The sequence below is a fragment of the Armigeres subalbatus genome, chromosome 3, assembly GCF_024139115.2.
Source record: "Armigeres subalbatus isolate Guangzhou_Male chromosome 3, GZ_Asu_2, whole genome shotgun sequence".
NCBI lineage: Eukaryota > Metazoa > Arthropoda > Insecta > Diptera > Culicidae > Armigeres > Armigeres subalbatus.
Genome location: NC_085141.1, coordinates 240,452,759 through 240,465,854, shown reverse-complemented (window position 1 = coordinate 240,465,854; position 13,096 = coordinate 240,452,759). Strand labels below are relative to the sequence as shown.

Below are 13,096 nucleotides of genomic sequence, written 5' to 3'. Positions count from 1 at the left end.
GTATTTTCGTACTATGTTTAGGTGTACAATAAGTCCTAATACAATTTCATTATTTCGCTTCAGTGCTTTGTTCGCTAAGTCCTTTCTAACACCGAATTACTTCAACTTATCCTAAAAACTTGTTATCATGCCTCTTCTTAATTTGGCAGGTTCGTGGCACGATTTTTACACTGCGCAATCCGTTGCGCTTGACCCTAAAGGGAGTTTCTTTTAAAACAGTGTCCTAACCCAAAATCTGGGCAGATAGGATCACTAATCACAAAACGATGTGGTTCCGAAGAACGCTAACTACGAACAGAACGTTTATTACAGAGTCCAAATGTGTTTTATATTACAAGCTATGTGTTGCTACATTTTCGCGTCATTGCGCATATACAAAGTGGTTTAATTTTGCTTACACTGGTTAAACGTGAGGGTATTGATCCGTGTGACAAATATAATTTATTGAGCATGGGAGAGTCGATGTGCTTGCTCTGCACAAGCATTGAAATAAGTAATTTGATCCGAACGCTTGGGGTGAAATTGCTAAGTTATGAGTTTTGTCAATCGTTAATACAATGTATATGACACCTCCCCTTTTTACAAAAAAAAATAATTGAAGTGAAATGAAATTATTTTATTTTTGACAAAATTTTGGCAATTCTTCGATTTTTTTTTCTTCTTTTTTTTTTTTGTTTATGCGAGTTTATTCTTTATGCTTTTACAATTCTATTTTTATGAATTACTGTTTGTTTGTTTGTGTTTTCATTAACAATAGTACAATTTGGGCTGTTGATTTCTTTTACAATATATGGGCCTAGATAGAATGGGTCTAATTTTTACGATTTTCGTTTGTAATATAAATGTGGTCACCGATTCTCAGATCTATTGGATTAATTTTCTCGTTTACTACTTTTTGTCTACTTTCTTTTCGCTCTAGCAAATTGTCTCTAGCTAATTTGTTTGTTATATTCAGTTTAAATTTTAATTCGTTGTAATATTCCTCAAGGTTATAAATCGGCTCATGGTTTGACGTTTTTCGAAAATCAATTGGTAAATTTGCTTTATGTCCAAATACTAATTCAAACGGTGTAAAACTGTGCTCGATATGGGGTGTTGTGTTGTAGCTGAATGTATAAAATTGAATCCAATCATCCCAGTCATCTTTGTGATCATTGGTAAAACATCGCAGATACTCGTTCAAGCATCTATGATTTCTTTCCAATGCTCCAATTGTCTGTGGGTGATACGCTGTTGAAAATTTTGTTTTATAGATAAAGTTATAAATTTGATCAAGGACTTCGTTGTTATACTCTGTGCCTTGATCTGTTCTAAATTCCAAAATATTTCCGTAAATCAGAATAAAATGTTCGACAAGCGCCTTTGCTATTATTGCTGCTTCTTTTGTAGGTATTGGAATACAAACTACGTATTTGGTTAGATTGCATTGTAGTGTTAGAATATACCGGTTACCGTTTCTCGTTCTTATGAACGGTCCAACTGTATCCGCTGAAAGAACTTCGAAAGGTTTTGATGGTGTGGTAGTAATAACTTGATTTTCTTTAGTATGTCGGTGAACTTTATTGATTTTGCACATATTGCAAGACTTGACAAAATTTGCAACATCTGCTTTCATGTTTCTCCATTTGTATACTTCTCTTATTTTCAAATACATTCTGTGCTGTCCAATATGACCTGACGTCGGGGTCATATGGAAATTCTGAAGAACTTCTTTGATTTTTTTCTGTGTTGTCAGTAGTTTTGGAGGATTGAATAATATTATTTCGCATTTGGAAATGGCTCTGTTAGCGATTTCCTTGAATGTACTAGCGCTGATTTCTTTTAAAGAAACGAGTTGTGTCGTTTCGGTTGCTATTGAAGCGGCCTTTGTAGTTATGTTGCGTTTGTCTGCTTTTGAATGTTAACAATTGAGCAGATTGACATGAAGTGTTTGCAGTATTTTCCAAAACCTTTTGCGTGGCTTCCTTCATGTCCTTAAATGTACCTGCTTTAAGAATGAGCTTTGTCTCAGCCGAACCAATACCATTAATTAAGGTATCTACTCCAGCTTTTGTTGACATTGCTGTTGATACTGTATCAGGAATTCCACTATTAAGGTAGACAGCCTTCAATTTTATGGTAAGTCTTTCCACCTCGTCGCAGAATTTTTCTGCAGTGTCTTTTTGCTTCACTGCCTTCAGCTTGGCCAAAATATTCTCCGGTGTGGTTTTATCCTCACATCTTGTTTTAACGTCAGCAATAATATCGTCAATCGTTGCCAATCTTTCTGGTAGACCCAATCTGGCTTTCCCCGTAAGACGTGTCTTCAAAATCTTGCTGCTGTTGCTTGTTGGTTCGCCTCCGTTAGATCCTTCAAAAGATTTGCGGAATCCAAAAAGCATCGATACTGTCAGCCGTTCCATCGTATGGCTGTACGATAGATGTAGCTACTTTATAATCAAACGGCATTGTGACTTGTGGTTTAGTGTTTAATTGTTCAAATTTGAGTTTAAGAATATTTCGAATTTCAGATATTGAATTTCGAGATGCTTTAATTAAAAGTTAATTCCGTATCCGGTATAGTATCTTCTTCTTCTAGTAACCCCTTTCAATTTGGTTATATAACTCGTTTGCGTAGTTTAATTTAGCCTGAAGAGTGGTAACTGTGAAATTTTTATTAATGGATTTTTTAAATTATTTAGAAGTGTGTTCAGTAAGCCAATGTCGTCTTGTAAAGTCGACATTGATAAATATTTCAGCTAGATTAAATATTATACATCAGCTATATTTGCGATAGATGCTGCTTTTCCCATGGCATACCCTTTACGCTGCCAGCGTTTCTTCAACGTTTTTCTCAAGACTAAAATGAGTTGAATAAGTACAATTGCAAGTATTAGCCAAAGTTTAATTTCGTGACTATCATGGTAATTTTCATTTTGTTCTAGGTGTTCAACTATGTTAATATTATTTTCGCCTTTATGATCTACTTTTGAATTTGGTTTCCCCATCGTAATATAAATGTACAATATTTAATACACAATAATTATAATAATAACAATAATAACACGATGTAATAGTTTGAGTACTTCACCTTACTGAATTTTCCAGAACTCCAGCTGCTGTATTTTCACTCCACTGGTCTCGGGCTGGTGTTTTTTGGCATCTGCATTCTCTTCATCGCCTTGCTCGTCTGCTGTACAGATTATCTTCCGTATCTTGGTATCTGCATTCTCTTCATCGCCTTGCTCGTCTGCTGTACAGATTATCTTCCGAATCTTGGTATCTGCATTCTCTTCATCACCCCTCTCGCCTGCTGTACAGATTGTCTTGCAGATCTTCGCATCTGCATTCTCTTCATATCCTTTCTCGTGTATCGAACAGTTTGATTTTCACTTCACTATTTTTCTCGTGCATCGTAATGATCGTTCACGCATTTTACTAGCACTATACAATTATTTTGTATTGTTTTGCACATTTCACTAGCATTGTACGGATTGTCTTCCTCTCTTTGTTGTGCACCGTGCCGATGGTTTTAAACCTCTGTGCTAGCACTTAAATACTGGCTGCAACGATTGCGACTCAATTCCACGCAAACCATCTCTTCAATTTCTTAATGGCTGTTTTTCTTCATTCTCGGTAAACTGTTGCACTGCACTAACTCTGGCCGGTCGCCATATCATGCCTCTTCTTAATTTGGCAGGTTCGTGGCACGATTTTTACACTGCGCAATCCGTTGCGCTTGACCCTAAAGGAGTTTCTTTTAAAACAGTGTCCTAACCCAAAATCTGGGCAGATAGGATCACTAATCACAAAACGATGTGGTTCCGAAGAACGCTAACTACGAACAGAACGTTTATTACAGAGTCCAAATGTGTTTTATATTACAAGCTATGTGTTGCTACATTTTCGCGTCATTGCGCATATACAAAGTGGTTTAATTTTGCTTACACTGGTTAAACGTGAGGGTATTGATCCGTGTGACAAATATAATTTATTGAGCATGGGAGAGTCGATGTGCTTGCTCTGCACAAGCATTGAAATAAGTAATTTGATCCGAACGCTTGGGGTGAAATTGCTAAGTTATGAGTTTTGTCAATCGTTAATACAATGTGTATGACATTGTGATAATTTCGAATTCTGTCCCTTTTTTCTTAGTTGTGGATCATTACGCTTTGGAAGAAGTCTCATTTCGGCCGGAGATACGGGTTTGACATCATAACTTGAAGATTCATATGCGTACTCTTGCCCCACCGGTTCCTGCGTACTTTTACCCCACAGTCCCAAAAATTATTCAAGTAATGGTTTTGACTTCTTGGAAAACCAACCGGTTTGGTGTTCTGTACCATAAAGTACTCTATACAATAGGTTATCGAAATGGTATAATGTTCATCTGATTGAACGTATATATGGTAATGAAATACTAGTTGCGGAAATCCAATTATTTTTAGCAAAATGACCAAAAAGTTATCTACCTCCATATCTCCCTTGTTGTTTATTCAAATCGTTTACAATTACACATGATAATAGTTGGCCCGAATATCTGTCAAACTGATGCAGTGCTGCTAGTTTATCTTTTTTTATTACTTCAAAAAATCGAAAACGTACTCTTACCCCACGCGCGCTCTTGCCCCACTCTACTCTACAGAACATTACACGACTGATCTCTAACTTTTCTCACTGCATAGAAATTAGATAACAACAAGTCCACTAACCGTCAAAATTTATAGTTACTGGTCTTGTTCTGGTTCTGTTTTATGCCAGAAATTCATTTTAAAATTCCAACAGGACTTACTTTGGAAAATCCTTCGCGAATATTCAGAAATTTCTTCGAAACCTCCTAAAGGAGTTGCTTTCGAATGTCACTAGCTTCCCACAAATTCCTTTGGAAATTTATATAGGACAACAGGATTTCGCGTAGAAACTTTCGAACAAACTTCTGAAGACTTTTCCGCAGGTATCCCTGGAAGAATGTGCAATGGAATTATCGGCGGATTTTTTGAAAATTATTTGGAACTCCTGACTTAATACCCCTGAAGCCTGAAAGTATTTTTGGAGGAATTTACAAAAGAGTTATTGAAGGATTTTCCGAAGGAGAACTTGAGTGGATTTTCGAAAAGTATTCCTAAGGGAAGATCCATTTATTACGTAACGCAAAAATTTAATATTTTCAAAGCCCCCCTCCCCCCTATGTCACACTTTTTGTATGAAGCGTCTGAAATTTTTGTATAGGTCGTCACACTTCACTGAACCCCCCCCCCCTCTAAGCGTTACGTTATTTGTGGACGTTCCCTAAAAGAATTTCTGAGAGAATTGCTAAAGGAATTTTCGAAGAAGTTTCTAAAACAATTCCTTACACCCAACCGGCGGTTGTTAGATTTTCTAACAATTCTGTATAAGAATCTACCAAAACCTGTATAAGAATTGGGCATATGCGAAATTGTCAGATTCTTATACAAAAATTGTAAGGAAAGCTTACAAAATTGTTAGATTCTTATACAATATTTGTATAAGAATCTAGCAATTTCGCATATACCCAGTTCTTATGCAGGTTTTGGTAGATTCTTATACATAATTGTTGGAAAATCTAACAACCGCTGGTTGGGTGTAGGAAACTTCCGGATGAATCGCTGAAGGGTTTTTCGAAGGAATTTACATAGAAATGTCAAATGGGAATTTCGTCCAAAATCGGCGAAAAATCATTTTTAAGAACAATTTTGGCGTAAACAAACAAATTTCATGTCAAGAACGAGTAAACCAATCGTAGTAGCTGTAGTTAATAATTAGATCGTAGTAGCCATGAGCTTTGATTAGAATAAATAAAATCAGATTGAATTATACCGTCACCAGAAGCAGTCGTCTTTTCATTACTCTGCTATTCACAACAGGTTATTGGCCCAGCATAGCTGTAACCTTGGAAACGGAGTTTGTTAGTTGAAAAAAAAATTTCACACCGGAGGAAAATGCAAGCGGAGCTGAAGCCTTATCTTTTCGACAGCAATAATTTCCCGAACTGGAGTTTTCGGATGGAGACGTTGTTGGAGGAGCGGCAGCTGATCGATTGCATCCGGAAGGAAGCGGAAGAAATCCCGGAGTTCCAAGTGGCTGCTACGGATACGGTTGCAGAGAAGGCGCAGAAGGAGACGAAACTGGCGGAGCGGAAACTTCTGGAAGCACGTTGCAAGTCGTTGCTGGTGGAGAAGATCGCTGATTCGCAGCTGCAGTACGTCAAGGGTAAGCCCACTCCGAAGGCGATCTGGGCAACGTTGCAGAATGTGTTTGCGAAGAAGGGAATTTCCGGTCAGTTTTACCTACTGAAGCAACTGGCCGTGATGAAGTACAGCGAAGCGGAACCGATGGAAGAGCATCTGCTGCGGTTTGAGCGGATCATCCGGGAGCTTGCCTCAGCGGACATCGTGATGCACGAGCGGCTGGTGGTGTTCAATTTGCTGCAAACCATGCCGAAATCGTTTCAACAGCTGGTGACGGTTCTTGAAACCCTACCGGCAGAACAGTGCACACTCGACTTCATGAAGGCCAGGCTGCTGAGCGAGAACGTGAAGCGGCGGAACAATTGCGATATGGAGAGCACGTTGGGTGGTGATTCGGCGTTCTTCGGCGAGCGGTCCAACATCAAGTGTTTTTCCTGCGGGAAAGTAGGCCACAAGAAGTCAAACTGCCCCATGAAGAAGGACACGGACCAACGAAAACCGTCCGATAAGCCGAAAAAATCTCAGATTAATCAACCTAGCGGTGATGGCACCTTTCTCGCGTAAAAAGGTAATAAATGTAGCCTTTACGCTTACACCTCGATGATGTACAAGAAAGGTAAAACAGGTTATGATAGAAAATTTACACTAGTAGACGACAGATGGCGCTGCCAGAAGTTTCTCGAATTTCCAATGTTCGAATTTTGACTTTCGGACAATTTCATGGTACTATGAAACTGAACGAAGAGCATACTTACGCCTAAATGCGTGCAACACGAGCATCTTTATAGTACGAAGAAACTCTTAATGGGAGCAAGCCACGGATAAACTGTAAAAATATTCATAGATGCAAGGCATTTTTCATAACACATTATTGTTCTATGTGACTATGTCTCATCACTATTTTAATATTATCTATTTTTTGTAATTTGCAATTATTATGAAATTCAATAGTGATCAACAGCGTTTTAGTCTCTGGCGGATGCAACTAGTTGCAAAAAATCGGTTAAGAGTTTCTATGTGAAAATTTGGCTAATGTTTTTTATGGCATTTTGTGCACACACACACGCACACACATACACACACACGCACACACGGACAGACAGACATTTGTTCAGTTCATCGAGCTGAGACGAATGGTATATAACACTATGGGTCTCCGGGACTTCTATCAAAAGTTCGAATTTGGAGTGAAATGATAGCCTTTCGGTACAACTTTGTTGTACGAGAAAGGCAAAAAGGAAAGGGCCAACGTTGCTGGTTCCGAAGTGGCATTCGTGACGGAGTCGGATGGTGATGTGAAGCGTGAAGGTAAGAGTTTGAGCCAGTTCCGATGGATTCTCGATTCGGGCGCTACCGAGCATATGGTGCAGACAGCGGATTGCCTTCGGAACGTGATGAAGCTGGACCAACCGGTCCCAATCGTGGTCGCATCCGGAAAGGTTGTGTATCGTCGTCACTCTGGAACCGTCAAGATGGTGTCGATGGTTGGAGGAAGGCAAATCAACAGCGTGGTGAACGACGTACTATACGTGCCGGAACTGCAGTACAATCTGTTTTCCGTTCGGCGCATCGGCAAGCTTGGGATGCGTGTGACGTTTGGAAACGATGCAGTGGAAATCAAGCGTGGCAGCGAGATGGTTGCCACTGGTATGTTGTCCGGCAAGTTGTACGTGCTGAACGCAATCGTGGAGCGTGGACCGGTCGACGAGCGCTGGTCACCCTTTCGGCAAACGAGTACGAGCTGTGGCATCGAAGATTCGGTCACATAGGTAAAGGTGGTCTGAAGACTTTGGTGCGCGACGAAATGGTCAACGGCATGGCATTGAAGAAGAAAGCGTTCCGGGAGAACGAAGTGTGTGAACCTTGCGTGCTCGGAAAGCATGCGAGACAGCCCTTTGCAGATGTTCCGGTTCCGAGATCCAACAAACCGTTGGAGCTGGTGCACAGCGACGTGTGCGGTTACCTAACACCGACAGCCTGGAATGGAAAAAGGTATTTTGTAACGTTCACGGACGCGGGACGACTTTACTCATTTTAGCGCCGTATACATCCTTGCGGCGGAAGATGAGGTCCTGGATGCGTTCAAGCAGTACGCGAACATGTCCGAGGGACATTTTGACCGAAAAATTCGTCGCCTCCGGTGCGACAACGGCGGAGAATATGTCAGCAAGGAGTTCCAGCAGTACTGCAGAGACCGTGGAATGCTGGTGGACTACACCGTTCCATACACGCCCCAGCAGAACGGCGTGAGCGAGCGCCTAAATAGGACAATCCTGGACAAAGCGAGAGCGATGGTGGAAGATTCCGGCCAGCCAAAGAAGCTTTGGTGCGAGGCGGTTCAAGCGGCGGTGTACATCGTCAATCGGAGTCCGACGGTGGCGTTGAACAAGAAGACGCCATACGAGATGTGGTACGGGCACAAGCCAGACGTGTCCAAACTCCGTATCTGGGGAAGTAAGGCCTACAGTTTCGTTCCCAAAGAGAAGCGATCCAAGCTGGATGCTCGTAGCCAGGTATGTTACTTCGTGGGCTACGGGGTAAACGGATATCGGCTGTGGGATAGCTGGAAGCAGAAGGTGTATCTTGCACGTGACGTTGTGGTACATGAATCAAGATATGCATTGGCCCACGCTGAGCCAGTGAAGAACGATGATGTCGAAGCGCAACCGATTTGGATTCGACCGGAACCACGAGCGGTTGTCCCGGATGAGCCAGTAACTGAAATCGAACCGGACGATGATGAGGCGGTTGATCTACCGATCGACAACCAGGACGACGACGAAAATGATGGATTCGTATCGCTGGAAGATGAAGATGATGAAGAAGAAGAGGTTAGTACAAGAAGAAGCGCACGTGTACGGAGACCGCCGGCCAAATTGAGCGACTACTCTTGTGTGGGTAAACGTTGAATGCCGAAAATTATGTGCAGAACATACCGGATACCGTTGAAGAAATGAAGTCAAGAGAGGACTGGCCTCGGTGGCGTGAAGCCATCGAAGACGAGCTGACATCGCTAGCGGATAACAACACCTGGGAGCTAGTGGACCTACCGGAAGGACAAAAATCGGTGGACTGCAAATGGGTGTTCAAGCTCAAGATGAAGCCGGATGGCACCCCAACAAACAATTTAAGCCGAATAAGCTAATTTTTTAGCTGAAGAAGCTTATTTTCAGTGGAATAAGGCTTTATTCAGCTTCCAATGTTTGTTGGGACGGTCGACAAGTACAAAGCGAGACTGGTAGCCAAAGGATTCACGCAGCGGTATGGATATGACTACACGGAAACCTACGCTCCGGTAGTGAAAATGTCGACGGTTCGCCTGGTGCTCGGATTAGCAAACCAGGAGAATTTGCTGATTCACCAGATGGACGTCAGGACGGCGTTCCTAAACGGAAATCTCTCGGAAGAAATCTTCATGCGCCAACCTCGAGGATTTGAGGAGGGGAATTGAGTCTGCAAGCTGAACAAGCATCGAAGGCATGGAATGACCGATTTCACGAGTTTGTGTCCAGAATTGGTTTTCGACGATGCGAGAGCGACAGTTGCCTGTACGTCCGTGAGCGTGGTGACGAAAAGGTGTTTCTGCTGCTATATTTGGACGATATCCTTGTCGTGTCTCGCTGCCTTGGCTTGATTGGTGCAATCAAGAAGCTGCTGAAGACGGAGTTCTCGATGCAAGATATGGGTGAAGCGAAGATGTTCCTGGGCTTGAAAATCAACCGTGACGTGCTGCTAAGACTAATGACGTTGAGCCAGGAACAATAGAGTAGAGTGGGGCAAGAGTGCGCGTGGGGTAAGAGTACGTTTTCGATTTTTTGAAGTAATAAAAAAAGATAAACTAGCAGCACTGCATCAGTTTGACAGGTATTCTGGCCAACTATTATCATGTGAAATTGTAAACGATTTGAATAAACAACAAGGGAGATATGGAGTTAGATAACTTTTTAGTCATTTTGCTAAAAATAATTGGATTTCCGCAACTAGTATTTCATTACCATATATACGTTCAATCAGGTGAACATTATACCATTTCGATAACCTATTGTATAGAGTACTTTATGGTACAGAACACCAATCCGGTTGGTTTTCCATGAAGTCAAAACCATTACTTGAATAATTTTTGGGACTGTGGGGTAAAAGTACGCAGGAACCGGTGGGGCAAGAGTACGCATATGAATCTTCAAGTTATGATGTCAAACCCGTATCTCCGGCCGAAATAAGACTTCTTCCAAATCGTAAAGATTCACAACTAAGAAAAAAGGGACAGAATTCGAAATTATCAAAGTTTTTAGGATAAATTAAAGTAATTCGATGTTAGAAAGGACTGAGCACTGAAGCACTGAAGCGAAATAATGAAATTGTATTAGGACTTGTTGTACACCTAAACATAGTACGAAAACACAACTTCATCTAAATGATAATTTAATTTAATCAAAAGAAACATTAATAAATTACGCAACGTTTAGCTGGGAGGGGTTGTGAGATGTGTTACAATCCATATAATTTTTAGAGGATTCATACAAATAGTGTAAGATAGGAGGGGAGGGGTGATGAAATAGCCAAATTTTACGTTACGTGATTGGTGGACTTTCTTTAAGGAACATGCCTTTGTATACGCCACGCGAAACCTGATATATATTTTTACCTCTGTGGTTTTTTGTATAAATAAAAAACAATGGTTTTCGTATGAAAGTGCACATTTTAGGACCCTCCCCTTTAAAAGTTACGTAATCTTTCAACATTCCCTAATATATGTTCATTTAACATCAATTAAATGTTATTAACTCTTATTTGTGTTAATATATACTTAAAGCACATGATTGTATCAATGCGTACTCTTACCCACCGATGCGCACTTTTACCCCACCGGTGGGGTAAGAGTGCGTTTTTCACTTGTCTTGCAATAAGGGTTCTACTAAAACGAATCTCAATAATTTCAATATTTTTTCCACTGGGTAACATAAAGGAAGAGTATATGAATCATCGACACTGATTTCATATGCAGAAGTTTGCTTCATACGGGCCACATGATCGATTGAAAACTAAGTGCGTACTCTTGCCCCACTCTACTCTACACTGGGTCGATTCTGCGGCGTTTCGGGATGGAGCAGTGCAAGCCCGTGTCAACGCCCATGGAAGCGGGCCTGCAACTACGGAAGCGCGAGACGAACGAGAAGCTGGACAAGCCGTACCGAGAGCTGATAGGATGTCTCACCTATTTGATGGTCACGTCCAGGCCGGATCTCAGCGCCTCGGTGAATTACTTCAGTCAGTTCCAGAGCAATCCAAACGAGGACCACTGGGTGCACGCAAAAAGGATTTTGCGGTATCTGCAGGGGACAGCCAATCACGAACTGGTGTACGAACGGTTAACAGTATCGGACCATCAGGTGATTGGTTTTGCGGATGCAAACTGGGCGACTGACGTCAACGACAGGCGTTCGGTTTCCGGGATCCAGTTCAAGCTGTACGGAGCCACAGTTAGTTGGAGCACTAGGAAGCAAAGCACCGTATCCTTGTCGTCGACCGAAGCGGAGTGTTCCGCTCTAGCAGATGCAGCGTGTGAGGCCATTTGGATCCAAAAGGTCTTAGGTGAGTTAGGAGTGCAAGAAGGGCGATCGCCACTACTGTACGAAGACAACCAATCAACCATCGCGATTATGGAGTCGGCTGGACCTTCGAAGCGACTGAAGCACACCGACATCAAGCTGCATTTTGTGCGTGAGTGTGTAGCCATGAAGAAGCTCGAAGTTCGCTACATTTCAACGAGTGAGCAGCAAGCAGATTTGTTGACGAAAGGATTGCCCGTGATGCCGTTCCGGAAGCACTGTTCGAGCATTGGAGTTTTCCCACGATCAGTTTGAGCTAGGATAGGATGTGTCAACTCAATTAGGACTGCCTTGTTGTTTTTTAGTCGGTTGCTCTGACGAGGTGGTCGCCAGTGCAGCCAAAGTAATTTGGTACAAAATCTTCCAAATATCATGGATCAAAATTTGATGTTTTTTCCCCGTTCCATCCACTATTTATGGAAGAGAAGCGAAAGTCTAACAGAGAAAAGTTTTCGCTACTGAAAAAATGACTTTGAGATCGAAAATGACGGAAAGGTGAATTATAATGCTTAAAATAAACAGTTTTAAACCTTTACAACTCTTGAGAATAATTTATATGGCGTTTGCAGTTCAATATAAATTTATTTCTTACCAAAAAACTGGAACTCAAACATTTTCGTATTTTGCTTAATATCAACTTTAAAAACCTGCAACACGGCCAAACTAACAACATGCTACCCTACGGAAAACGCGCCGCTACCAATCGAAGTAATCGATTGTCATATTCAACCAATCAGCAACCGGTACGATTGTGACAGCAAGTCGGTACGATTTTTACTGACTACTTGTCACATCCTATCCTAGAGTTTGAGGAGGGGTGTCAAGAACGAGCAAACCAATCGTAGTAGCTGTAGTCAATAATTAGATCGTAGTAGCCATGAGCTTTGATTAGAATAAATAAAATCAGTTTGAATTATACCGTCACCAGAAGCAGTTGTCTTTTCATTACTCTGCTATTCACAACATTTCAGGGAAAATATTCAGTTTAGTGGGTCGCGTATACCATTGTGTCCCAGTTGAACTCCGCCAGTATAATTTTTTTAAGCAATGATGTATTCAGCTTTTTACGCTAGCCATAAATTTACAAGGGGTGAATCGAATTTGACATATGCTGTGTACATATTTTTTTATCGAAATGTCTTAGGCTGTGAACCATTCCACCGATTCATTTAACTTTTAGTTAAAATTCGACAGTTCGATGGTTATTTCGCCGTGGTTAAAAATAACCATGCTCCGAAGCATGGTTAGATTTGACAGTTCGATAGTTAAACTTTGTTCGCGAGAAAATTGGCGCCAAAT

At 41.3% G+C, this 13,096-nt stretch overlaps 1 protein-coding gene across 1 annotated transcript; it reads left to right on the top strand.

The window, feature by feature from the left end:
• Positions 1-11,290: 11,290 nt before the first annotated feature.
• LOC134222364 (uncharacterized) lies at positions 11,291-12,052 on the top strand. Its single transcript, XM_062701522.1, has one exon. The coding sequence runs from the start codon at positions 11,291-11,293 to the stop codon at positions 12,050-12,052; it is 762 nt and encodes a 253-aa protein (XP_062557506.1).
• Positions 12,053-13,096: the final 1,044 nt, after the last annotated feature.

Bases quoted from the DNA above. Each gene is read 5' to 3' on its own strand.
- LOC134222364 (XM_062701522.1), top strand. From the start codon at position 11,291: ATGGAGCAGTGCAAGCCCGTGTCAACGCCCATGGAAGCGGGCCTGCAA.